This window comes from Grampus griseus (assembly GCF_964374135.1).
Source record: "Grampus griseus genome assembly, chromosome: 15".
In the NCBI taxonomy this organism is placed as follows: Eukaryota; Metazoa; Chordata; class Mammalia; order Artiodactyla; family Delphinidae; genus Grampus; species Grampus griseus.
This window is the reverse complement of record NC_139009.1, coordinates 63,124,403-63,150,706: the sequence shown is the minus strand read 5'-3', so window position 1 is coordinate 63,150,706 and position 26,304 is coordinate 63,124,403. Positions and strand designations below refer to the sequence as shown.

At 52.3% G+C, this 26,304-nt stretch overlaps 1 protein-coding gene across 3 annotated transcripts in view; it reads left to right on the top strand.

The window, feature by feature from the left end:
- The window catches only part of DCTN1 (dynactin subunit 1), a 30,275-nt gene extending 5,330 nt beyond the window's left edge, over positions 1 to 24,945 (top strand). The window contains exons 2-29 of one of the 3 annotated variants that reach the window (XM_082672376.1): positions 7,606 to 7,851; positions 8,119 to 8,197; positions 8,397 to 8,431; positions 12,882 to 12,902; positions 14,359 to 14,550; positions 14,896 to 15,093; positions 15,244 to 15,448; positions 15,525 to 15,603; positions 15,712 to 15,871; positions 15,988 to 16,092; positions 16,275 to 16,466; positions 16,556 to 16,672; positions 16,911 to 17,063; positions 17,681 to 17,841; positions 17,947 to 18,115; positions 18,383 to 18,451; positions 18,689 to 18,751; positions 18,862 to 19,011; positions 19,173 to 19,334; positions 19,422 to 19,553; positions 19,785 to 19,910; positions 20,156 to 20,298; positions 20,572 to 20,705; positions 22,662 to 22,795; positions 22,911 to 23,103; positions 23,346 to 23,425; positions 23,974 to 24,063; positions 24,471 to 24,945. In XM_082672376.1, coding sequence (XP_082528502.1) covers positions 7,624 to 7,851; positions 8,119 to 8,197; positions 8,397 to 8,431; positions 12,882 to 12,902; positions 14,359 to 14,550; positions 14,896 to 15,093; positions 15,244 to 15,448; positions 15,525 to 15,603; positions 15,712 to 15,871; positions 15,988 to 16,092; positions 16,275 to 16,466; positions 16,556 to 16,672; positions 16,911 to 17,063; positions 17,681 to 17,841; positions 17,947 to 18,115; positions 18,383 to 18,451; positions 18,689 to 18,751; positions 18,862 to 19,011; positions 19,173 to 19,334; positions 19,422 to 19,553; positions 19,785 to 19,910; positions 20,156 to 20,298; positions 20,572 to 20,705; positions 22,662 to 22,795; positions 22,911 to 23,103; positions 23,346 to 23,425; positions 23,974 to 24,063; positions 24,471 to 24,608 — 3,708 coding nt within the window. In that variant the 5' untranslated portion in view covers positions 7,606 to 7,623 and the 3' untranslated portion in view covers positions 24,609 to 24,945. Of the gene's footprint in view, positions 1 to 7,605; positions 7,852 to 8,118; positions 8,198 to 8,396; positions 8,432 to 12,881; positions 12,903 to 14,358; positions 14,551 to 14,895; positions 15,094 to 15,243; positions 15,449 to 15,524; positions 15,604 to 15,711; positions 15,872 to 15,987; positions 16,093 to 16,274; positions 16,467 to 16,555; positions 16,673 to 16,910; positions 17,064 to 17,680; positions 17,842 to 17,946; positions 18,116 to 18,382; positions 18,452 to 18,688; positions 18,752 to 18,861; positions 19,012 to 19,172; positions 19,335 to 19,421; positions 19,554 to 19,784; positions 19,911 to 20,155; positions 20,299 to 20,571; positions 20,739 to 22,661; positions 22,796 to 22,910; positions 23,104 to 23,345; positions 23,426 to 23,973; positions 24,064 to 24,470 lie in introns of all 3 variants that reach the window. The other 2 variants (XM_082672377.1, XM_082672378.1) reach the window with 2 other exon arrangements.
- Positions 24,946 to 26,304: the final 1,359 nt, after the last annotated feature.

Below are 26,304 nucleotides of genomic sequence, written 5' to 3'. Positions count from 1 at the left end.
AGTTTAGGGCTGCTAAGGAGGGCCAGTCTGTGGGTATGGTAGTGGCTTGGGTGAGCAGGGTGGTAGAGTCAGTGTTGCTGCTGTATTTTTACAACTACATACAGAATTCTGAAATCCTTGTGTGATTTCCCAGCAACCTGACTAGAAAGACAAGTGACTGATGATGATTTGTTAGGTACTGCAGGCTGAGACCATGTCAATTGAGATGGTGAATAAGAAAAGAGATCTTGTCTCAGTCAGCCAGAAAAAGAATTTTTGCTGCCAGTTATGGGACTAGGCAGACCTATGACCTTACATAATAGCATAGATTATTAACACTCACCTTTGTTTTCCCCATTGGTGGGATAGATAGAATTTGTAGGTAAGGTGCACACCTGACTTGAGTGAAAGGGGAGAATGATGAGATGGCATGGGTGGAAGAGAAATGGACTTACCTTTTCCTGCTGCAGCCACTGGAGCATCATTTCTGTGTCCTTCCTCTTGATGTTGCCATGGATACGCCTTTGCGTGGTGACTTGAGATTGATTCCCATTATGATCAGATGATGACGTGGATTTAAAAAGAGAAAGGACAGAATGCTCTGCTTCTGGGGAGTGGCCGGTGAGCTGCCCAAATGGCAGAGCCCAGCACAGCAGAGGTGGCTGTGGCTTTGTTGGCTGCTTTGGCTTTTGCTGAAGTTGTGAAATGGTGCATCTCTCTCTTTAGAGCGCAGGCTCAGGGTTCCCTGTCTGCAGGGTCCTAGTGCCAGGGACTTGCTGGTTGATCATGGGGAGAAAGCAGCAGGAACTTCGAGTAGGCTATTAAGTAGGACTGCTGCTAGCTCTGGGAGGGTTGCAGTTCTTTTTCTTTTCAAAGAACATTTATTTATTTATTTATTTATTGGCTGCTTTGGGTCTTTGTTGCTGCCCGTGGGCTTTCTCTAGTTGCAGCGAGTGGGGGCTCCTGTTCCGTTGTGCGGGCTTCTCATTGCGGTGGCTTCTCTTGCTGAGGAGCACAGGCTCTAGGCGTGCAGGCTTCAGTCATTGTGGCAATGGGCTTAGTTGCTCCACAGCATGTGGGATCTTCCCAGACCAGGGATCAAACCCGTGTCCCCTGCGTTGGCAGGTGGATTCTTAACCACTGCGCCACCAGGGAAGTCCCGGCTTGCAATTCTTGAGTACCAGGCTGCACTCAAGTGCTTGTTGCCTTCCTGCAGAAGTGCCTTCATTGAGGATAAGTGAGGCATATTGTGTAGCTTTCCTTCCTGGCTCTTGGAGGTCTGGGCCCTTTGGAGGTGGGCCTGGTAGTCACTGGGTATTCCTAGGGGAGGAGGATATCCTGGGAGGGGGTAGACCTGTATTCAGTTTGAGAGTGGGCTACAGAAATTTCTGGGGATAATGAAGAGCTGGAGAGGTAAAAAAAAAGTCTATTTAGGGTCTAGGTCCTATCTGTGTGAGATCTGCAAGGCAGATACTGGAGTAGGACCTAGGAATAAAAAGCTCTGTTTATCTTCTTTCGGGGTTCCTGTGCATATCTGGAATCTGGCCTTCCAAGCTTCCAGTACCTGAGCTTCTATTCCCCTCTCCTTTCCTGACTCCTGAGGGACTTATATCCACACATATCCCACTCCTACTAGTGCTTTTAGAGATGTACAACTTCACCCTAGTTATAAGAAAATCTGTATCTTCTGATTACCTTTATGTTTCATTTTATCTCTTTGCAACCAAATCAAAATACCCCGTGCCTAATGCAGTTCAGTTCAAGTGTGTGGACCCTGCTGTCAGACTGCCTGGATTTCAGACCTCTACAGGTGGGATCAGAGAAAGCAAACAGTTGGGTTAGCCGAGGATCAAGGTTTGGTAAGGTGAGACAAGAGGAGGTCAGGGGCATAAAGGATGCTGGGGTACCAGTAAAAGCAAGGTAGAAATGGTGCAGGCTGGGTGCCAAAGAGGCTTTTCCTCCTTACTGGTTCCTCCTTAATTCCTAATAATCCACTTCTTTTCCTGTCATTTCTGAAATGTTCTCCAAGACCACTGGTAATCTATCAGAAACAGATTTCTTTCCCTCCTCTATTTCCATTTTCCTAGAGTTTTTATTAGTATTTAATATCATTGGGGAGGAAAATGGATTAGAAATCCAGGGAGTATCTGTCTTCTGGCTGAGGTAGCATGTAACTCGGAGTTGTCCTGTGTGACATGGGGTGGGGCCCAATGGTGCTGTTGAAGGATCACCTACCTGTACAGCTAGTCAAATGTGCCCCCCTTCCTACTCACATGTGCCCTGCTGGCTATGAGACTTAGGTGAGTTGTTTGACTTCTGAGACTCAATTCTGTCACCTGTAGAATGGAAATAGTGGAATCCGTGTTGTCTGCATCACAGGTTCGTTTTGGAAGGAGATCGTGAAATACACGTGTTAGTGGTCACAGTTAAATTTGCCTCTGAGAAGGCCCTATGACTTATTTTCTCTCTCTTAACATGTTCAGTTTCCTGTCCCAATTCTATTGTTATCAATCATCACTCTCCCATTATTCCTGCTTGAAAACTCCCAAGTTTATTCATTCCTTTACTTATCCATGCATTCATTCATCCATCCATTTATTCATGCAAGGTTTGAGTTCCTACCGTGTGCAGTTGTCATTGATGTACCCTCTCGGTAATGATGAAGACAATATCTACAATTTGTTGAACACGCATTCTGTGCTCAGCACTGTACTAAATGCTCTACTTCAGTCTTATTTAATCCTCACAACATCCCTGTGAGGTAGGTATTATTTCCCCCTTTTTTCAGTTGAGGTAACCAGGGCTCTGAAAATATCTTACCCAGAGTCATACACATGAGGAAATAAGAGAACCAAAGCTGTACCCAGGTCTGTCCATCTCCACAGCCCATACAGGCCTGCTGCTTCTTTCCCCATGTCTGATCTATCATAGGGCCTTCTCGGGGCTTTTTTGTACTGTCTCTGAATCGGTCCATTTCCTCTTCCCTCTCTTTTTCTCTCATGAGCCTGGCTCAGACCTCCTCACCCCTTGCTCATTACTGCCATAGCCTCCTTGCTGTTTTCCCTGTCTTTATCAAGTTGCTCTTGCCTCCACTCCATTCTGCTCTCTGCCACCTGTCTGATCTTCCTAAAATAGTTTTCATTATGCCAGTCTCCTGCTCAGGAAGAGACTGGCTTCCTGTTGTTATCGGATCCAATTCATCTATCTCTACGTGATGTTAAATTCCCTGACTATCCATATTTACTTTCTAATACATCTCAATATCAGTGTTAATTCATTCAATAAATATTTGACTTCATGAGCTAAGAGTGATGGGATCATAAAGAGGAAAAATTGAGGAGTCTGCTGTAAAAGGCTTATAGTTTGATAGGAGAACTCATCAGAATTCACTGATTCAGCCAAGCTAGTCATCTTTAACTTTCCCCAGTCAAGCAAAATTATTTCTGTGTCTACTCATACTGTACTCACAGATTACAATGTTTGCAGGCTTTTCCTCTCCACATATCTAAACAAAAACCTCATGATTCAAGGGATAATCAAGTATCCCTTTTCTTTTTAGCTTACCTTTTTCCTCTCTGTAATTCCTTATAATATTTATCATCTAGACATTTGATTTTAATACCTATACAGCTTCTGCATTTTTTTACAGAGCACTTTTATGTGCTTTATCTTATTTGAGCAGTAATGTAGATATGGCAGGTGATAGTCCCATTTTATAGAAGAAACAGCATCTAAGAAGTTAGGTGACTATATACACTTGTGTGGCTAGTGAGCTGTGATGTTCTTGGATGTGCGCTCTTTTGAATCTTTGAAGGTAGTGTGGTCCAGAGGAAGAGCACAGCTTTGGAAGCCTAGAAATATGTGTGGTATCAATGAGGAGAGTAAAAAGTGCAGAGGGTTCTGGTTCAGGCTTTGGTTCCAGTTATGGCTCCACTCCTTGTCTTCTGTGTGACTTCAGGGAAGTTGCTCAGTTCTCTAAGCCCTGTTTTCTTGTCAGCATTGTTCCTGGCTTGCCTCTTATGGGGTTATTTTGATGTCCAAATATTATGATAACTAAGTTATTAGCTACCTTTGTTGAGTGCTTACTAAATACCAGGCAATGTCCTAAGTGTTTTACATGGATTATCTCAGCTAATCCTCACAACAGCTCTCAGAGATGTTCTTTGTTCCCAATTGATAGATGAGGAAGTTGAGGCACAGAGATGTTAAGTAACGGGACCAAGTTTACGTAGCTACCAAGTGGTGAAGCCAGGGATTGAATGTAAGCAGCCTGAGTCTAGAACCGGTATTCTTAACCATGGTACTATACAATTGTTTTTTAAGGTGTTCTGTAGACTGTAAAGTGTTCTGAACATGCAGAAGTCCAGGCTGCAAGGAGCTGCATGGCCCTGCCCACCTGTGTAATGGTGAATAGGGAAAGGAGGGGGCAACATGGAGATTTTGCAGAGGAGGAGAGAAATGGTTTCCTAGGGGGTCTGGCCAGGATTGGAGATGTGGAGAGATGTTTGGGGGCCATATATCTGGCTGTTGGCTATCATTCTCCTATTAGGCTATCTGGCCTGCCTTAGAAAGAGGGTGGAATGGAGGAAGACCCTGTTCAGCCAGTGAAGCCCAGTGCCGACAAGACAGGTATCCCTCGGCCCAGGGAATCTACATCCACACTGTAGCTGGTAGAGCCATAGATCAGACCCCAGGGCAACCTTGTTAGCTACTTAGGGGCGGGGACTGTTGGTTTCTAGCCCATTAGATGGATAAATGAATGAAGTGGTTACATAGCCGTCTTGAGACCTCTCACTAGAATGTATAATCTTATTAAACGTTTTAAATTATAAAAGTAATATGGTTATTAAAGAAATTTTGTGAAAAATAGAAAACAAACCATCTCATTGTTTCTCTTAAGGAGATGCCTAGGAGGCAAGGCCAAGAGTACAGGGGACAGGTGGCTGAGGTGGACTGGGCACTGCCCCCACTTGTAGGGGGCAAGTGGGACTCTCTGTTTCTGACCACCACCCTTACTATCTGTTTGAACCTGATACTCTTAGGGTTCAGAGCCTGGCCCTTTATAACGACTAGAAGGGAGGAAGAATGACCGTGGCAACCTTTGCCAGTGTTGAGGGAGCTGGGGTACTTGACTTGTTTTGCTTTGCTTTGCTTTGTGTGTGTGTGTGTGTGTGTGTGTGTGTGTGTGTGTGAAGTTGCCTCCATTGCTGCCCTTCCTTTGCTGTGTATTGGGCAGGGGGCCTGGCTGCTCCGGCCCAGGGTGAGATTGAAATTCAGACCCTAATCACGTGGGTTTGGACGTGACTCCAGAGTTTAGAAAGGGGAGGGAGGAGGAAGAGCACCAGAAAGGGGGGCGAGAGACCCTAATTTTGGCTGTGTGAATGTGTCACTTGATGCTTGTGGGTCTGCTGAGGCCTCACATCCTGGGGGTGGGAAGGGTGGCAGTGACGGTGAGGGGGTGCAGATTAGGAGGATCAGCAGGGCTGTGCTCCCAGCCGTAGGACAGTGTACTTAGAGGTGAGTGTTGAGGGTCTTTGGCGTGGGCCTAGTCCCTTATACTCTGTCCCTCTTGACTGGCCCATGTGAAGCAAGGGGGCACTAGGACCCAGAGGCTAGCTCGATTCCTGACAAGTCTAGAGCAGCACTAGCGCAGAGTGAGACTCATCAGCTGGCAAGCAGGATTCGGTGTCTCTGGGTTCAGGAATCCTCCAGCAGCAGAGGGGACTTGCTCCTCAGCCCCCATCTCTGTCCCTACCCCTACCCCAGTAGGCCACCCAGGGAGGTCCATGGACTAGGGAGGGCCAGGCTGGCTGGCTTCTGTGTTTGTCCATGAGGGCCTGGAGCCCTGACCCTCCTGCCTAGGTTTCTGCCTTTTCTTTCTGTCTTTGGCCAGCTGGGGGAGGGGGTAGAGGCCGGGTGAGCAACATGGCCCAGAGCAAGAGGCACGTGTACAGTCGGGTAAGTGGTCCTGATCTGGGATGGCCACGGGAGGGCTTCTGGAGAAGGCCTTGGGTGGCTGTGGACATTGCTGTGGGGGGTGGGGAGACAGGCGGTAGCTAGGCTGGGGCCACTCGCGGCCCTGACCGTGTGGGACTGCACAGGCTTCCCTTCCCAGAGTTGGGCCCTCTCTGGGTACTGGTGAGGCCTGACCTTTGACTCCAAGTGGACCTCAGGCCAGAGGTTCCTGAGGGGGCCAGACTATCTTGGGGATTACAAATGGGGTTGGTGGGTTGGAATGGTCTTTCAGTGAAGTCTTTCTTTAGAGCTGCTTTGTTGTTTGTCACTCGCTTTCTTGCTCTTCTGACTGAGATTGAATCTGTAGCCACTCTTGTGTCCGCCTGATTCTGAGAGGCTTATTAGGGTTAGGAGGTTGGAGAGCGTCTCTGAGTTTGGGGCCAGCCCTGATGTTACTGTCAGTTCCTTTTATTGTCAGGTCCGTGAGAGCCACTCGGCTGTCCCAGGTATGATTTGGCCTCTCGGAGCCCCAGGGAACGGTATCCTCACCTTCTTGGATGAGCTCTTTGGGGAAGAGAGTTAGGGAGTCACTGGCTCTGGCAGAGCTCTCTTATGAAGCCAAGAGGGGGCATCAGAAGGGGGCCCTGTGGAGTCTTCAAGGCCATGCTGTCACTTCTTCATGCTTCCTTCTCTGTTTGTTGCAAGGCCCCTGGTTCATAGAGCTGCTATTGCTAAAAATGGCTTAGGTGTGATTTTCTTCTAAGCCGTGGGCCTATTTGGAACCTCATTTCATGTTGTCCTGTCATCATGGGTATGTCAGAAGATGAGAGCTTCCCAAGGACAATGTTTAGTCTATTCCCTTGCCTTGTCTATTATCACCATGGATAGGGTGATAAGCCATCCATTTGAACCACTGGGCAGAGTCTGGGGGACAGATGCAGGACAGATCTGAGGTACCCGATTTACCTGGCCTTTCTTTTTCTTTTTATAGTGACATCGCATGAGTGAAGGATCTCCAGAACTTGTGGGTAGAGAGTTGATAGAACAGGACTCAGGCCAGGAAGAAGGGAGTAAATTGTTGGACGGGCTTGGTGAGGCATCTAGGAGTGTGCTGGTGGGGGCGGGGAAGTCAGGTCAGGAAGGAGTGGTAGTGACTTAAGGGCTGGAAGGAGGCACAGTTCTGTGCCCTCAGGGAGGACAGGCAGCAGTAGGGAGGGAACAGGGTTAGTGGGGTCGCTCACTGACTCACCTGCCTTCCCAGCTCAGGCTTTTGAGTCAGGCCCTGGGTTGTGGGGAGCCTGGTCTAAACTGAGTTATTTGTTTGAGCTTCATTCCCCTCCTAGGGGGCAGTGCTCCTTGAGAAAGCAGCCATGTGGGGTGACATTCACAGATCTAGCAATGAATTCTGATTTATTAAATTTAAATATAATCTCTTACAAATTCTGGCAGATTCCAGAGGCGTTTTGAGAAGTTTTAGAACACAGCACTGACATATTTTCAAAAGGGAATTTGGTGGTGGTGGTGGGGACACTTTACCTTGAGAATGCGGTTCAGGGAAGTGACTTTTGATCCCTTTTCAGGCCAGGATCCTGATTGGGGCCTTTCTTATATATTAGGATGACACCGTTGACCTGAGGCTTTTAACTGTGTATGTTTGCATGTGTCTTTCAGACTCCCAGCGGCAGCAGAATGAGTGCGGAGGCAAGTGCCCGGCCTCTGCGAGTGGGCTCCCGCGTGGAGGTGATTGGAAAAGGCTACCGTGGCACTGTGGCCTATGTTGGAGCCACACTATTTGCCACTGGCAAATGGGTAGGTGTGATCCTGGATGAAGCAAAAGGCAAGAATGATGGAACTGTCCAAGGCAGGAAGTACTTCACTTGTGACGAAGGGCATGGCATCTTTGTGCGCCAATCCCAGGTACTCACCTCCTGTGTGTGTGTGTGTGTGTGTGTGTGTGTACGTGTACATGCTCTGTTGCATGTGCGGCTGGTGTGTTGGTGCTCCCTTTTCCTGGGCATGAGCATAAGTCTCTGGTTGGTAGAGTGGGAGGTAATGGGGGAGGGAAGATTAAGAGCTATCCTTAAGGAAGCTGCCCTGTACCCCAGGTTTGCTTAAGGCCTGGGGAAGGGCCCATATTACATCCAGCCTTGATCTAGCTATATAGAGTCTATTCTGTGTCCTCAGATCCAGGTATTTGAAGATGGAGCAGATACTACTTCCCCAGAGACACCTGATTCTTCTGCCTCAAAGGTCCTCAGAAGAGGTAACAGCCACCCACTTAAGTTGCCTCCTCACATCCAGGAGTCCCCAGGACTTCTCCCCAGAACACGGGGCCACAGTGGATCCTGAGAGTTTCCATCACCACCATATTCCCTTGTTATATCTTGCCTAACCTGCCATGACGTTATCTGCCTCTACCCCTCTACACAAACACACACTTTGTTTCTGTTTGCATTCTACAGAGGGAACTGACTCAAATGCAAAGACCAGCAAACTGGTAAGTGGTTACGGGTGGGGGTGGGAGTAGTAGAGGGAAAGGAGAAAGAGAGGAGGGAGACTCAATACCAGGCAGGTAGAAGCAATAGATGAGTAAATTGAGTTAGCCTCCAGTCTCCATCCTCTCTGAGAAGGAAGCTTTCTGGGTATGAGTTGCTGCTTTAGGTGTAAGGGTGGTATCAGGGAAAAAGCTATTAAGACCCAGAAGTTCTGGATCAATTGGAACAGAGGCTGGGGGTGAAAGGGAGGACAGGTCTGACCCCAGTAGTGTTGTTGCCAACTTCCTACCTTTTGGTATCCAAGGCTGCCAGCATCTGATGGGTGTAGGGTAGGGGTAAGGTAAGAACTGGAGAAAGAAGGTGCTTTCTTTTTCACAAGTGAATGGAGAGGAGGTGGACCCTCTGCCACCTGTTTCAGGCTGTATGCAGAGGGCCTGCTGGAGCCTCCCTCCGCTGCTCTGTGCAGGATGTGTGAGGTGGGGCTCCAGACTCTCCAGCTCCTCTGGGTCAGGGTGTGGACCTCCTGGAAGCTGATCCTTAAGGGAGCCCTCACCTCACTTACCCTGGATTTGACAGTGACCTGGCTCCCCCCATACCTGGCTATGCCTGAGTTGGTCTTAATACCTACACCCAAGATATCTGGCCAGCTAGCACAGTGTGATGTTTAAGCCTATTCTCTAACTCTGCCCTTTCCTACTCCTCATGCAGCGGGGCCTGAAGCCTAAGAAGGTGGTGTGTTTACTATTTGTGCCTGGGTGGGTGAGGGCCATGAGCCCCCTCCCCAGCTGTCCTGCATGTCCTTGGGCTGCATGCATGTGTGTGTGACCTTGGGGCTGGGATGGCCAGAGGAAATGGCAGCCTTGGCTTTCAGAGTTCCTTTGAGGGGTGCAAGGACATCAGGCTCAGGTAGTACTCATTAGGGATGATCCTCACCCCTTCCCACATTCCTGCCCATCGCCTAAGGACGTCTAGTCAGAGACTCCAAGCATTTGACTGTAAACAGTAGCAGCATGGAATAGAGCATTTACTGGGTTACAGTGGATTCTCACTTAGCCTCAGCTTGGGGGCAGTGGGAGGAGAGACTGGGGGTCTGGAGGTGAGGAAAGTACCAAGTGAGGTGGTTAGGTAAGAAGGTGGGAGGTCAGGGAACAGAGCACAGGAAGAACAGTCCTGAGTTGAAAAGCCTGTGTTGTTCTTGTCTCTGGGTGGGTGCTGCCATGAATGCCCACCCTCACTGTGCTCTGTCAGTCTTTCACTGCCTCTTCCTTCCTCTGGTGGTGTGCCTGAGGCCCACCTCCCACAACTCCCACACCCCTGAAACTCCTCTAGTCTTAAGTTGCTGCCATGACCACTTCCTCACACCAGCCCAATGCCTTGGGGCTATGCCCAAGCTGTCTCCGACCTGCATGTGCCTGTCAGACCTGTATGTGCTGTGCTGTATGTATGATTCTGTGATTTCCTTGTCACCAGCCTGTTTCAGGCCCTTCTGACCTTGCATGGAGGGCTACTAGATTGGGGCAGTGGAGGGGAGAGTAAAACATCTTTTTTTTTGACTTCTGGTTGGTGGTGGGTCCTCACTTTGGAGTTTTGCCTTGGAAGAGACAACATGATGGTACTTGCTTTGGGGTCCTGGCTTGGGAGGGAATGGGGATATAAAAAGGAAGATAATTCTCAAAAGGATACTGGACCCATTCCAGACACTGGGCTTCTTCCCTTGATTATTGGCTCCAGGTTGGGGTTCCCATCTCACACCAGACCCCTGAATAGAGAAGAGGATGGACCTGCAGTCTGATATCTATGGAGGAGTTCTGGCCGCAGTCTGACTTGATCCTGAGAAGGGACCTGAGCTGTGCCCAAGTCTTGGGGTTTTGGCGGCTGCCTAGAGAAATGTGGCAAAGCCTAGCCTAGGCTGCCTGTGCTGGGATATAGCACCTTCTTGGCTCGTGATGCAGAATGTCAGTCAAGTAGTCAAGTCCTCCCCTGGGTCTTCCTCTTCAGTGCTTCTGTCACAGCACATCACTTAACCCAGGGAACAGGGAGGTAGCACCAGAACAAAAGAAGGAACTTTGAGGAGGAGGGTGGAAGAGAGAACCCAGATGTCTCTGCAAGGTGCCCAGTCCTTTCTGGAAGCCCTTTAGAGACAGGTTTTAACCTGACTACAACAAGGGTAGAGTTGAGAGAGGAGCCAAACACTGTCATTAGAGCTGCTGCAGCCCAGATGGAATGTTCCCCAGGTTTCTTAGTGTGCCCTGCTGAGCTGATGCAGCAGGAGTGCTGTGGGTACATGTGCCTGATGAGCCACCATAAGGGTATTATTGTCCATGTGTATGAAACAGAAGTAGAGTTGATGGGGTTGTGGACAGAGGGGAGTGTGAGTATGAGAGAGGCCTGATGAAGCAGTGAGTCCCTGTGTCCCTGTGCAGTGATACCCCGGTCCCAGAGGGGTCATCCCAGAAATGAGAGGGCCCTTAGCCCAATTTCTTGGAGCAGATTCTTGGGGCTGGGGGAGAGGGAAGGAGAGGGAGGAGCCAGAACCTGTTCTTTGGAGGAGGAAGCAGGGCGGGTTCAGTAGAGGACTTTGTCCAATCATGAGGAGGAGGAGGAGCCATCAGAGCCTGGTGGTTGCTAGGCGACTGAGGAGCAGTGTCTCCACCCCTAGTGGAGCAGAGGAGGGTGGGTGCATGACGTCAGGTGGAGCTGCTGCTGCGGCCACTGAGGCTGCCATCAGCCTCAGCTGGCGAACTAGGCCGGCTACCTCTCCGGTGCCTGCCGGAGCCTGGCTGTCCCCACTGCGCACCGTGGGGGCTTCTGCATCTGAGCTGCAGCCATTTGCCAGCTGGGAAGCTGCTGGTCTGGGAAGCTGAGGCTGCATTGTTGGGATTTGATGCACTAATCTCCTGTCTCCGCCGCCTTTCCCTCTGTTCGGTCTCTTCCCCCCCCTCCCTCCCTCCGTCTGTCCTTCCTCTGTGTTTGTCCATCTTCCTCTGTCCTTCCTTCTCTCCTATCCTGGCTTTCTTTGGTTTTCTGCAATGATGAGACAGGCACCGACTGCCCGAAAGGTACTCTTGCTTGCTCTGGTCCTGCTGCTGGGTTGCCAGCGTGATGGTGGCAGCAGGCTGCTGGGGTGGGGGTGGGGGCTGATTGACTTCCTCTGTCTACCTGGTTGGGGGAAGAGGATGGTGATGAAGGTGGGGGGCAGGGAGAGGTGTGTGTCACTGCCATGCCCCACACCCTGGGCATTTGCTCCCTGGCCTGCCTGCTTTTGGCTTTGAATCTGTGTTCTGGGCCTTGTACCCAGTGGCCTCTCAGGCTTGGGCTTCAGGCAGCTTTTGCTGCAAACTGGCTCCGGATGCATTTCCTATGAGAGAATCTTGGGAAGCAGGTCCAGATGTCTTTGTGCCTCTAGCAGGCCTACCTCACCCAACCTTTGCTAGAATGACTCTTGGTTGAATACCAGCATCCCCGCCCCACTGGGGTTTGTGTCAGGGGTCTTTCCCTAGAATAGTTTTTGATACACAGCTATGGAGGCTTAGCCCAGGGTAGTAGAGGTGGGCGTTGGTCTCCTTGGGAGACCTAGAAGCAGGGCCCAGGCCAAATCTTGCCTTTGCCAGAAGTATGAGACACTGGGTATCAGGAACATTATTTGGGAGTTGGAGTTAATCATCTGTATCACTGTGCAGTAACCTGAGGGGTTTCTGGATTTGGTTTAGGGCAGTAGTTTCCCTATGTTGCTGCCCACCCTCCCCCTCTTTTCTTGCAGCTGGGTGGGGTTACTTTGCTGAGCTCTGGGCTTCAGGCTCATGCAGTATTCATGGTCCTGACACCTGAGCCCTCTGCCCTGGGGAAGGGAGTTGCTGCTGGAACTGGTCCTGGGGAAGGGGGTGGGGGTGGGGTATACAGTAGGGCTGTTCTGCCTTGGGGACCTGATCTCCCTCTGCTGGGTTCATATCGCTCACTTCGGGCTCATATCATCATTCTTGTCACATGGTATTTCTAGGGAGTCCTCTGTGGAGTCTAGCACTTGAAGGAAGGGGCTGACCTGGGAAAGTCCTTGGGAGTGGTGGGTGGGCGGGGCTCTGGGATAGAGTGGGAGACGTTGTTGCAGAAGGACTGGTCTTCTCTACCAGCTGCTGTGTTTGGTCTCCTGTGGTTCAGCCTAGGAGACAGGGACTTCCAGGATTTCCAGGGTGTCTGAAGGGGTGAGGTCTGCAAGGGCAGGACAAAAGTGGGAGAAGGAACTAACGGGAAATAGGAGTTCTGAGTTCCTGGAATGGGAACGAGGTGATTCACTGGATGAAGGGGATGGGCTGGGGATGGGGGAGGAGTGGTGGGACCGCTAAGCGTAGCCTCATTTCTGTTGCTTCTGCTCTCATTGCTGTCCCTTTTGCTGTCTTTCTGCCATTATCCTTTCTTTCCTGACTACTACTCCTCTGGCTCCTGTTGCCTGTCCAGACTACAACCCGGCGGCCCAAGGTGAGGAAAAACAGGCCTCGGTACAAGCTACTGCTGAGTGGACACACACTCATTTTAGGCGTGTGCATGTGTGTGGGCATGTGTATGAGCAAGTATAAGTTGGTCACAGTGTACCCTGGGTTCTCTTAAGGGGAGTGAGGGGACTGAGGCTAATGACAGGCCCCTCCGGGGAAAGTGACTTCTGGCTCTAAGGAGGGTGTCTGAGCCGGTAGCTTGAGCGCAGAAGAGAAACAAGAGTGGTTGTAGTTAATCAAGGTAGGCTTTCTTGAGGAAGGGCATTTAGACCGGGGGGGGGGGGGGTGTGTGGGGTGTGTGTGTGTGTGTGTGTGTGTGTGTGTGTGTGTGTGTGTGTGTGTGTGTGTGTGTGTGTGTGTGTGTGTGTGTGTGTGTGTGTGTGTGTGTGTAGGGCATTTAGACCAGCTGTGTGTTGGGGGGGAGGGGTGTGTGTGTGTGTGTGTGTGTGTGTGTGTGTGTGTGTGTGTGTGTGTGTGTGTGTGTGTGTGTGTGTAGGGCATTTAGACCAGCTGTGTGTTGGGGGGGAGGGCGGGGATTGGAAGAAAGGTGAAAAAACTTGGCAGTGTAAATGTCAGGAGATAAGGAGGTGGGTGTATCTGTGAAAGGCTTTGGGCATGTGGCCTCTGAGTGTCAGCCCATCGGGAGAGCTTCAGGGCTCAGCCCTGCAGGGAGGAGCACTGGGCAGGCCTGTCTGCTCCAGGGCCTCAGCTCCACAGGGGCCTGGGTCGTGTCATCTGATTAGAGCCCCTCTGTCTTGGAGGGAGGGAGGTGACAGATGGGTTGGCTGTACTGACCTTGTTTCAGAGGGGAGCCAAGGATTACAACTTTCACCCTGGCTCTTTCACCTGCAGGGTCCCCTGAAGTAGATCAAGGGGAGGAGAATCAGCTTGATTTAAAGAGCTGGGGGGCCTAGTACCCCCACTTTTAGCCCAGCCTTCTCTGGGAACATGAAAATTAGAGATCAATCTGTTCTTTTTCTCTGGGAATGACACTGAGGCACTTTTTCACTCTGGGGGAGGAGGGCACAGGCCCAGAGCAACAATGGGATTGGGAGTATTAAGAAATTGCTAGAATGATCACAAGTGGGTCACAGAAGGAATGGTCTGGGGAGTATGGGATTCTGCTCTAAGGGGTTACTGCCAGAGCTTGGAGGAATGTGGGGTCAGTGCCAAGGGAGGAGCATTGTAATCTTATGTCTTTTTCCATCCCTTCCTCTCCTGCCATCCTCTCACCCCCACCCTGCCCCGGTCCTTTGTCGCTATCTCTGACTGTGTCATTTTCATTCTGCTCGTCACTGTTTCTCTGTTCTCTTTGTGCTTTGATACTCTCTGCCTTTTTCCTTTTCTGTCACTTCCCTCACCATATTCTCATATTCTGTCTTACTCTCTTTCACCACCCCTGTCCCCTACACTTCTGGTCTGCCCCTACCCTGTCTGAATAGCCCACCCGCCCAGCCAGCACTGGGGTAGCTGGGGCCAGTAGTTCCCTGGGCCCCTCTGGCTCAGCATCAGCAGGTGAGCTGAGCAGCAGTGAGCCCAGCACCCCAGCTCAGACTCCGCTGGCGGCACCCATCATCCCCACGCCAGCCCTCACCTCTCCTGGAGCAGCCCCACCGCTTCCTTCCCCGTCTAAGGTAAGGTCTGGGGTTGGAGTGAAGAAGATCCAAGACACGAAAGGGCCTATGACCCCTGGCAGGGTCTTCGAAGTTTCCCAGGGTTGGGGGAGACCCGGAACTTGGATTAGAAGAGTGGGGGACACAGCATATAGGTACCCCATCACTGACTAAGCTCTTATACTCTCTGCCCTTCCACACTTTCCCCTTATGTATCAGGCTCTTCTCAGATGTTTGTATGCCACTTGCTTTGGCCCTGGGCCTGGAATGATGTCTGCACACATTCCTGTCCTTTCCACTCCAGCTCAGTCTTGATGGGGAAAACGGGGGAGGCTGTGCATAGACTGAAGGGTCTCTCCTTTGCAGGAGGAGGAGGGGCTGAGGGCCCAAGTGCGGGACCTGGAGGAGAAACTGGAGACCCTGCGACTGAAACGTGCAGAAGACAAGGCAAAGCTAAAAGAGCTGGAGAAACACAAGATACAGCTGGAGCAGGTGCAGGAATGGAAAAGCAAAATGCAGGAGCAGCAGGCAGACCTGCAGCGGCGCCTCAAGGAGGCTCGGAAGGTGGGACTTGGGATGAAGAGGGTGTTTGGGGAGGCATGGGGCCCAAGGAAGTGTACTGGAAGCTGAAACTGGAGCCTGGAGTGTCCTGTGAGAAAGGGTGCATGAGGCAGCTCTGTGCTTGTAACCCAACCAACCTCCACTCCTCTTCAGGAAGCCAAGGAGGCCCTAGAGGCAAAGGAACGCTACATGGAGGAGATGGCTGACACTGCTGATGCCATCGAGATGGCCACTCTGGATAAGGAGATGGCCGAAGAGCGGGCTGAGTCCCTACAGCAAGAGGTGGAGGCGCTGAAGGAGCGTGTGGACGAGCTCACCACTGACTTGGAGATCCTCAAGGCTGAGATTGAAGAGAAGGGTAAGGGGCCAGGAGCTGCTGGGGGCCAAATGGTGGGGTTGGAACTTTGTCTGAAAGTATTAATGGTTTTCCCCAGGCTCAGATGGCGCTGCGTCCAGTTATCAGCTCAAGCAGCTTGAGGAGCAGAACGCCCGCCTAAAGGATGCCCTAGTGAGGTAGGGTCCTCTCGTTGTGCGGCTCACTCTCCTGTCTCCAAATGTGTTAGAGCGCCCACCACCCGGTGACTCCGACACGCGCTCTCCTCTCTCTTCACTTTCCCACAGAATGCGGGATCTTTCTTCCTCCGAGAAGCAGGAGCACGTGAAACTCCAGAAGCTCATGGAAAAGAAGAACCAAGAGCTGGAAGTTGTGAGGCAACAGCGGGAGCGTCTGCAGGAGGAGCTGAGCCAGGCAGAGAGCACCATTGATGAGCTCAAGGAGCAGGTCTGGGGAGCCCAGCGCCTTGCCCAGAGCACCCCCACTGACTCGCTTCTGTTATAGGCACCTTCTGTTTCTAGGTGCCTTTCAGCCCTTCTCCTTGTTCCCTCTCTGTAACACAGGTGGATGCTGCCCTGGGTGCTGAGGAGATGGTGGAGATGCTGACAGACCGGAACCTGAATCTGGAAGAGAAAGTGCGGGAATTGAGAGAAACCGTGGGGGACTTGGTAAGAGAAGAGCAGACTCTGACTCATGACCCTGATGGAGGGTAGTTGGAAGTGACTTGCTGAGAGAAGGGCTGACATGTGACCCCCTGACCTTTGAGTAGGAGGCGTGGTGAGTGAACCCACCCTGGCTTGCTACCCTGACTCTGACTTTCCTTTGCCTCAACTCCCCTGTGGCCTCCCAGGAAGCAATGAATGAAATGAACGATGAGCTGCAGGAGAACGCACGTGAGACAGAACTGGAGCTGCGGGAGCAGCTGGATATGGCGGGTGCACGGGTGCGAGAGGCCCAGAAGCGTGTGGAGGCGGCCCAGGAGACAGTTGCAGACTATCAGCAAACCATCAAGAAGTATCGCCAGCTGACCGCCCACCTGCAGGTGCCTGCCTACCTGCTATTCTCTGCCCACCATCTCCTCAGGGCTCCCTGAGGACCCAGCTGTGCCTCATTGTCTGTCCCTGTTCCCAGGATGTGAACCGGGAACTGACAAACCAGCAGGAAGCATCTGTGGAGAGGCAGCAGCAGCCACCCCCAGAGACTTTTGACTTCAAAATCAAGTTTGCTGAGACTAAGGCCCATGCCAAGGTCAGGAAAGTGGGTGGGTCGCAGAGGGCTGAGTGTTGGGGACCCCAGCCTGGGTGTGGCGGTGGGCTGATCTGGTGTGGGGTTCTGGGCTTCACTTCCTGGATGGGGGCGTGCTTTGTGTGGTGGTTTGGAAGACTCCTGGCCTGGGCCTAGAAGCGGGGAACGTGGTGGAGCACGGCATGGTGGTTATGAGGCTCTCTGCAGCCTGTGAGAGCCCACCTCCCTGTCCACCTCACAGGCAATTGAGATGGAGTTGAGGCAGATGGAGGTGGCACAGGCCAACCGGCACATGTCCCTGCTGACAGCCTTCATGCCTGACAGCTTCCTTCGGCCAGGTGGGGACCATGACTGCGTCCTGGTGCTGCTGCTCATGCCTCGTCTCATTTGCAAGGTATGGTCTATCAATCACGTGCCCAACAGGACTCTGTTGAACTTGCTGTGAACCAGGCATTGAGGATGCCAAGTAAAGATAACAGTCATTCTCCCTGCTCACAGAGTTTATGATGTAGTGGAGGAGCACAGTCAACAAAGTCACAGATGGATGTATATTACAGATGGCATGTTGTGAAGGGGAGATGGCATGTTGTGAAGTGGAGGTAGCGTTTTTGAGAGAGCACGGTCGGAGAGCCGATTTAGATAGAGGGTTGTCACTGAAGGAATGACATTTGAGGCCAGACTTAGAAGATGACTAGGAGTTAGTGGGGAGGTCGTTGTCAGGATAGCATTCTAGGTAGAAAGGTAGCAGGAGCGGCAGCTTTAAGGCGGGAAAGAGCTTGGTCCCACTGGTCCTGCCACCCTTTCATCCCCACATCCCAAATCTTCATAACCACCAGTAATCGCATCATTACGCTTTCCCCATGTGATAGTCCCTGCCCATCTAAGAGCTGTTTCTGCTTTCTCCCCCATGTATCCATGCCCCCTACATAGTTGCTCAGCTCTCTCTATTCCTGAGTCTGTGTTCTCCATCCCCTGCTCTGAGCCCCAGGTCTCTGGTGCTTCTTCCCACAGGCAGAGCTAATCCGGAAGCAGGCCCAGGAGAAATTTGAACTAAGTGAGAACTGTTCAGAGCGTCCAGGACTTCGAGGAGCTGTGGGGGAGCAGCTCAGCTTTGCTGCTGGGCTGGTGTATTCGCTGAGTTTGCTGCAGGCCACACTCCACCGTTATGAGCAGTAAGTAACCCCTGACCTCTACTCCAGGGCCACGGGTCCGAGATTGGCTGGAACTGAGATTGCCTGGTAGACGCTGGCCTCACAGGGCCCTTCTCTGGTCTCTAGTGCCCTCTCTCAGTGCAGTGTGGACATGTATAAGAAGGTGGGCAGCCTCTACCCTGAGATGAGTGCCCACGAACGCTCCTTGGATTTTCTCATTGAGCTGCTGCACAAGGACCAGCTGGACGAGACTGTCAACGTAGAGCCTCTCACCAAAGCCATCAAGTACTACCAGGTCTGGGGCGAGAATTCAGCCTTGGCACAGGAGGGAGGGAGGGTTTCTTCTGCTGGAGGCTGTTGCCAGTGTAGCCAAGGTTGTATGTCCCAGGCTGATGGCTTGAGGCTCGTAGATGGACTCACCTTAGGATGCAGCTCCTTGAGGGTTTTGGATGCTCTCATACCTCTGGAGTCCTGTGATGACAGGGTCAAATTGCAGTTCGGGAAGAATTCTCCATTCTTCCAAGGCCTAAAGACTGTCTGTTTCTTTGCCATCCCTCCTCAGCATCTGTACAGCATCCACCTCTCTGAACAACCAGAGGACAGTACCATACAGCTGGCTGACCACATTAAGGTGAGGTGTCTGGGCCAGTGGTTGAGCCCCTTATAGAGATCAGAAATGGGAGACATCAGTTCACACCCTCAAGGGGTGTCGCATAAGACTGGAACAGGGTCACTAAGGCCAGATCAGGGAAGCCAGAGGACCCACTTATGGATGGGGGCCAGCCGAGGGCGGAGACTTCTTAGAGATGGTGATGGGGCAGAAGGGCTCCTGTTGGGGGCTGACAACGACCTGCTTCTGTCCTCACAGTTCACCCAGAGTGCCCTGGACTGCATGAGTGTGGAGGTGGGACGGCTGCGGGCCTTCTTGCAGGTGAGAGCACAACTAGATCTGTTTGAGCTCCTCTTCCTTTTAGTCCCCACCTCCTCGCCCCAGCCCTAATGCTGACTTGGCTCTCCATCTGTTTCCTATTCCCTGAGTAGGGTGGGCAGGAGGCTTCAGATATTGCACTCCTGCTCCGGGACCTGGAAACTTCGTGCAGTGATATCCGCCAGTTCTGCAAGAAGATCCGGAGGCGAATGCCAGGGACAGATGCTCCTGGGATCCCAGCTGCACTGGCCTTTGGACCACAGGTTTGGGCTGTGAAGGGGGATGGGAAGGAAGCCAAGTAGAACCAGGAGGGTCCCAGCGTGTCAAGATCTGGATATGGTCAGGGGACAAGAATGGTTTTGAGGTAGCTGGGAGCTGTGGTGCGGGGCCTAGAGTGGGCTCCTGACTCTGGCCTGTTGCACAGGTATCCGACACACTCCTAGACTGCAGGAAACACCTGACGTGGGTGGTGGCTGTGCTGCAGGAGGTGGCTGCTGCTGCCGCCCAGCTCATTGCCCCGCTGGCAGAGAATGAAGGCCTGCCTGTGGCTGCCCTGGAGGAGCTGGCTTTCAAAGCAGGCGAGCAGGTGGGCTGGGAAGGCTGGGCAGAAGGTGGTAATGGGGCAGTCAGGTGGCCAGTGTGGGGTTTTCACTACTGCCCTTGACACCTGCAGATCTACGGAGCCCCCTCCGGCAGCCCCTATGAGTGTCTGCGCCAGTCATGCAGCATCTTGATCAGTACCATGAACAAGTTGGCCACCGCCATGCAGGAGGGAGAGTACGATGCAGAGCGGCCCCCTAGCAAGGTGGGTGGGGTCGCTCCTTGGAGGGGCTCCAGGGGCCTGGAGGAGCAGGACTTGGAGAGCTGCTGGTAATTGTGGGAGGGAGGGCTGGGCGGCAGCAGGAAGCAATCTGGGGAGCACCATCCTGCTTAGGAGGCAAGGAGAAGATTTTCCCTTTGACTGGATCTCTGAAAGGAGTGCCTTGATTACCTCCTCTCCCTATCCCTGCCCTCTGTCTCCTGTCCCTACCCTTAGCCTCCCCCAGTTGAGCTGCGGGCTGCAGCCCTTCGTGCAGAGATCACAGATGCTGAAGGCCTGGGCTTGAAGCTTGAAGATCGAGAGACAGTTATTAAGGAGTTGAAGAAGTCACTCAAGATCAAGGTGAGGATAGGGAAGGCTCTGGATCTGGGGGGCCAGGAAATAGCATGGGGAATAGCACAGGGAAGCAGTGAGTGTTGGTGATCATAACTCAGGGGGGCTGGGGGTTGAGTGGGGAGAAGTGGCACCTGTGATCAGTGGGAGTTCTCGTGGGCCCTCAGGAAGCTTTCTATCTCGTGGTCTATTCCAGGTCTCTGGGGGGCCATGGGAGGGTGTAAGGGAACTAGACGCTCTCTGCCCTCGTCCAGGGGGAAGAGCTCAGTGAGGCCAATGTGCGGCTGAGCCTCCTGGAGAAGAAGCTGGACAGTGCAGCCAAGGATGCAGATGAGCGCATCGAGAAAGTCCAGACTCGGCTGGAGGAGACCCAGGCGCTGCTGCGGAAGAAGGAGAAGTCAGGCACCTTCCCAGGCCCCTGCTCACTCCACCCCTCCCTCCTTCCAGCAGCTCCCTGCCGCCTAGCCCAGGGCCTCTTGTAGTGAGACTCCCCAGGGGGACAGACGCCATCTTCCTTCCCAGCTGACATCCCCATCATCTCATCCCAGTCTGAGCCTCTTCTGCCTCTGGCTCCTCACCAGTAGGGCTACTCCAAGGACTCAGTTAGGACTGAGAAGGGGGGGTGGGGCCATGGGGAAGGGACACTGTCCAAGCCCAGATTCTTTCACAGAGAGTTCGAGGAGACGATGGATGCACTTCAGGCTGACATCGACCAGCTGGAGGCAGAGAAAGCAGAGTTAAAGCAGCGATTGAACAGCCAGTCCAAGCGCACAATCGAGGGGCTCCGGGGTCCCCCTCCCTCGGGTATTGCTACCCTGGTGTCTGGCATTGCTGGTGGTGAGTGCAGTGGAACAGGCAGCACTAGCCCAGAGGAGATTGGATGGCCCCCCTCCTGCCCTTGGCTTCAGTTTGACTTCTGCCCCCCTCTTTTACCCCTGGATATTCAACCAGGAATATGCTTGCCCAGTTTCACTCTGTGGCAACTTTTTTTTTTTTTTTAATGAATTTATTTTTGGCTGCACTGGGTCTTCCTTGCTGCACGTGGGCTTCTCATTGCGGTGGCTTCTCTTGTGGAGCATGGGCTCTAGGCGTGCGGGCTTCAGTAGTTGTGGCTCGTGGGCTCTAGAGCACAGGCTCAGTAGTTGTGGCGCGTGGGCTTAGTTGTTCCGTGGCATGTGGGATCCTCCTGGACCAGGGCTCAAACCCGTGTCCCCTGCATTGGCAGGTGGATTCTTAACCACTGCGCCACCAGGGAAGCCCTCTGGCAACTTTCACCAAGTTTTTACTTCTCCTTGAAGATATGTGCAGAGTTCTGACCAAGGTGGGGCAGTGGGGCCTTACCAAGTTGTTGGTGAAGCTCAGAATTACAGTGACAGTCGGACTCCAGTAGATGTCCCTTCTGGGTCTACCGTCTGGCTTTCCTGTCCCAGCCCTGTATTCCAGAGGGTCACCAGCCTGCAGCAGGCTGGGCTGAGTGCTGTGGTATCCACAGCAGTGCATGGTCCTTGCTCTTGATCCCTCCTCTGCTTGGGCACTGCATTTTCTCTTCCCCACTGAGTTCACGTGGCTTCACCCTATAGAGTAGTTGTCTCTTCCATTGCTGAATTCTCCCAGCTTCACTTGGGGCTTGTGTTCTGACCTTTGCCTGGTCTCTTAGTGTGGTCAGGGCTCCTTACCTGGAGTTTTTCTGGCTTCCAGGCCTAGTCTCCTTAGTTTCCTGACCAAGGAGGCGGCCACCGCCATGTTAGTTCTCATCTACCGTGTAGTTCGGTTTTTGTTCTCTCTTCAGTTTCTTACTTACCCTTCTCACCTCCAGAAGGCAAACTCCTTGTAATGGAATTAAACCCTCAGGATCTCTAGATCTCCCCTGCTGTGCTTGCCTTGTCAGCTGGCCTCACCTAGGGTCTTGTCCTCATCAAAGCCCCCGTCACTGGTGCCGCTTGACCCTGAAAGTGACCAAGCGTCTTCTTGACTTTAGACTCTTGTGGTGCAGACGGCTCCATGTTCCTTGGGAGGGGAGTCTCCAGAATTACCGCATTGAGTTGCTTTAGCATAGGCTCTTTAAACAAATATCGGTTCTTAGTCTATGAAACTTCACACCCAAAAAAGGGTGACTTTTGTCTCAGAGCACTGGGGAACCTGAGGAACATGGGAATGTGTCTACATCCTCCACTTCAGTTTTGCTGCTAGGGAGCACTGAGGGTGCAGACATATCAGGGTGTCAGGAGCGTTCCGGCTGCCCTTCTGGGAGCTGGAGTCTGAGGCAGGGAGGCAAGAATGGCCTCAAGTGCTTCTCCTCCTGCGCACACTCCCGCTGCCACTCTTCCTCACGTGTTGCACCCTGTATCGTGGCCTGGCTCCCCTTTTCTGTCTTTCACACATATTTGCTCTTTCCCCAAAAGTAGAGGCAGGGTCTTGTTAGAGAAGGTATGGTGATTAGGAAAAAAGTCGTCTTGCGTACCCAGGATTCCTCTGGTATGTCCCCCTCACTCCCAAATCATCTAATTCCTCTCTCCTCTTTTCCTGCTCCCCAATGGGCTATCCTGAGCACAGAAGAACAGCAGCGAGGTAGAGACCCATCCTGGTGGGGGGTTAACAGGGCTGGTGGGAATTGGGGCTGGGGGAGCAGGGTGAGACTACCCCCTTGGGAGCAATCAAGACTGGAGGTAGGAGGGGATAAGGAAAGGGGATGAGTAGGGATGGTGCCCATCTTCAGCCTTCTGCACCTGGGGCTCATGACATTTGTTATGGTACCCATAGGAGGTGCCTCTGGGCAGGCTCCGGGATCTGTGCCAGGCCCAGGGCTGGTGAAGGACTCACCACTGCTGCTTCAGCAGATCTCTGCCATGAGGCTGCACATCTCCCAGCTCCAGCATGAGAACAGCATCCTCAAGGTGAGGAGGTCACAGGGAGGATGGGTAGAGGTGGAGTGTAACTGCCTCGTTGATGATAGATGGCAGGGCCTTCTATCACTTATTACCGCTACCCTTCTTCCCCCTTCCCCCACAGGGAGCCCAGATGAAGGCATCCTTAGCAGCCCTGCCCCCTTTGCACGTGGCAAAGCTCTCTCTCCTACCCCGTGAGGGCCCTGGCAGTGATCTAGCTGCTGGAGTGCTGTATCGTAAGACTAACCAGCTGCTGGAGACATTGAATCAGTTGAGCGCACACACCCATGTCGTGGACATCACCCGCACCAGCCCTGGTATGGACCAGCCAAATCCTGAGATGGAAAACACACCCCTTCCCCTTGCCCCAGGCAGTTCCCACGCCAGAGAGGCTCTTCCTAGCACTGCCCTTTGGTCTCAGTGTTTAATTTGCTTGATTCACCTACCCTCTTACATGTCTACTCCATGAGCGGGTCCAGTATCTGCACTAATGACCCTTAATCCAGTACAGCTGCCTGCCTGGGCCTTGGTGGGCCTCACTAGCCTTCTATCCCCACAGCTGCCAAGAGCCCATCGGCCCAGCTCCTGGAGCAAGTGGCTCAGCTCAAGTCCCTAAGCGACACCATCGAGAAGCTCAAGGTTAGTTTAGACCCTGCCCTTTTTCACCCGACAGTGCCCACTTCAGAACATTCCGTGGTGGAGCCCCTAGCATGTTCATTTCCACAAGAACTCCCAGGGTTCCTGGGGGCCCATCCCTGTGCTAGATGACACACTGGGGAGGAGATGGAAGGGGAGGCAGGATTCCTGCCTTGGGAACCTGCCCTCACTCCCAAACAGATTCTCATCAACAGAAAACAGATTCTTATCAACAAAGTGGGTTGAGCTAGGATCATCTTTAGAGTGTGTGGTTTCAGGCACAACTTCTGTCAGAGCTGATATCACTGCAGAGTAGAATGGTTGGAAATGGCTTCCCAGAAGCTATAGAATCTGAGTTGAGCCTTAAAAGGGTAAGTATCTGTAAAGTAAGGATGTTGGGTAGGGATGGGATTGGAGTTGAGAGCAAAAGTATTATGATAAAGAGGATTGGTCCCTGCTTCTTTGGTATTAATGTTCCTTCCTGTGAAACCAGGGAGGTACTGGGCTAGCCTGTGGGGGTCCCCTAAATGAATCCTTTTCCCCTCTGCCAGGATGAGGTCCTTAAGGAGACTGTATCTCAGCGCCCTGGAGCCACGGTCCCCACTGACTTTGCTACCTTCCCTTCATCAGCCTTCCTCAGGGTAAGAGGGAGCGGGGGAGGGGGATGGGCAGTATGGAGGGCTCAGGTGGGTCCTTCCCCTCTCCTCCAGAATTTGAAAAGGCTTCTAGGGTCTCAGGTCCAACAACTGAACATCCTGAGAAATCTGGCCAAGTCTTACTTGCAAGTATCTTAAGAGTGCTTGCATTGCTTCCTGAAATTCCAATATTTTAGCAGTTAAACATCTTCTATGACTTTTGACATCAGAAGGGGCTCAAAACTCCCTTGTCAGGCTGTGCACCTCAATTCTGATTTGGAAAATGTGCTTATTATAGTCTAGCAGCCTCAAGCCTCAGTCACCCAGGGTCTCAGTGCTCAGGGACCCTGTCAGTGGCACACAGCTCAAGTGAGCCCCTGACCTGGAGGCCTCTTCCCCTTCCCAACTCCCAGGCCAAGGAAGAGCAGCAGGACGACACTGTATACATGGGCAAAGTGACCTTCTCGTGTGCTGCTGGCCTTGGACAGCGACACCGGCTGGTGCTCACCCAGGAGCAGCTGCACCAGCTTCATGGTCGCCTCATCTCCTAAATGCTCCTTCCCTCGCTGTCCTCTTCTACGCTCAGCCCTCCTGGTGCCGCTCTGCCTGATGCATAGCCACTGGGTAGCCCCCAGGTAGAACCGCCTGTGTGAAGCTGTTCCTGCCCCTTTCAGCTTCACTCCCACCTGTCAGTGCCGTGCCCCTGCCCCTTGACCTGGTTCCCCTAGTTCCGTTCCCCGACCTCTGCTGGAACTTGCTGTTCAATTGCTCCCTCCTTCCTGAGGAGACTCAGGGACCGTGGTGGGTAGGTAGGCTGAGACCCCACCACCAAAGGTCAAGTGAGGTCTCCCTGATTGAGGACTTCACCCCTTGATTAAAGTCACTTCTGCTTCAGTGTTCTCTGTGTGGTGTTGGGAGTGGGACTTGGGCCGTTTGGCTCAGAGCAGGAGTGGAGGAGAAGGGATGCTGAGGAGGCTTTGGCTGGGTCACATATGAAGGTCTCCCTCTAGTGACCAGTAGAATGCCGTGTTCCTCAAATTTGTGTGCAGTAAGTTTCTCGGAGCAAGGGGAAAAGGGCTAGACCACGGGCTAGCTCCTGAGTTCGTTTATGGAGTTAGGAGGCCAGGAGTATGTCGTCTCTGCCAGCAGGCCTGCCTCTGCTTTCTGGATCTTCCACTGCTCTTCAAGCCAGTGTTTGGAGCTGGGCTAATGGTATGATCATCGCCCCAGACAACTTTCTGATGCACTGGCACAGTCTCCCCATAAGATCTGGGGTCTCTCAGAGGGAACATTTACTAAGCAAGGGAGGACCAAAGCAACAGACCGGTAAGAAAGGATAGAAGTTGCAAAAGCTGCTCCCAAGTCCCACTACAAATTAGTATCAGCTGGGGAGCTCCTTTGAAAAAAACTTTGCACATTTCTGGGCCTTGGCCCAGACCTACTGAAATCACTTCTAGATTTGGGGCCCGTTAGGCCAATGAACAGTGCCCCGGCATTTTAGAACGTAACCCCAGTTTAGTTCAGTTGGCTGACTCCTTGATTCTCTCTCTCTCTCTCTCTCTCTCTCTGTCTCTCTCTCTGTCTCTCTCTTTTTTTTTTGTCTGCGTCGTTTACCCGCGTCCCCCTGCAGTGGAAGTGTGGCGTCCTAACCACTGGACTGCCAGGGAATTCCCTTGATACTCTCTTTTATTCCCTCCTTGGGGAAATCCTACGCAGGCTGCCAGAGGTCTCTGATCCAATTGGAGGGAGAGACCCCTAGTGCTTAGGAGCAGCTCCAGCTAGGTCAGGTCCTCTGCTTGTGGGAAAGGAGCAAACAGGACAAGGAGGTTCCAGGTTGGGAGCCCAGGGCACACGTTAGTGCTGGGCGGATTCCCAATTGATGTACCCTTTGGGAAGGCCAGTGGATTATGGTGTTTTGATACCTGCTCTGCACCTTAGCCTTTTTCAACTGGGGTTCCAAGAGAAAATGATTTGTGTGACTTTCCTCAGTACTCTCAAGGATTACACATAGCTGATACCATTCTAGATGCATATACCTAAGGGATACCTTAGGGTATTAGGGCTTAATTCTTCCAGAATTGGTTGAGGAGGGTGGCTGTGTCTTGATATCAGAGAGTCTTTACCTCACCTCTCCAAATTGGCCTCCTCTAGTGCTGAGGAAATTGCAGACCACACTGTTCTTTCCCTGGGATTGGATTGTGTTCCTGTCCTTTCTACCTAAGCTGCTGACCTCCCTTCCCATTGGTG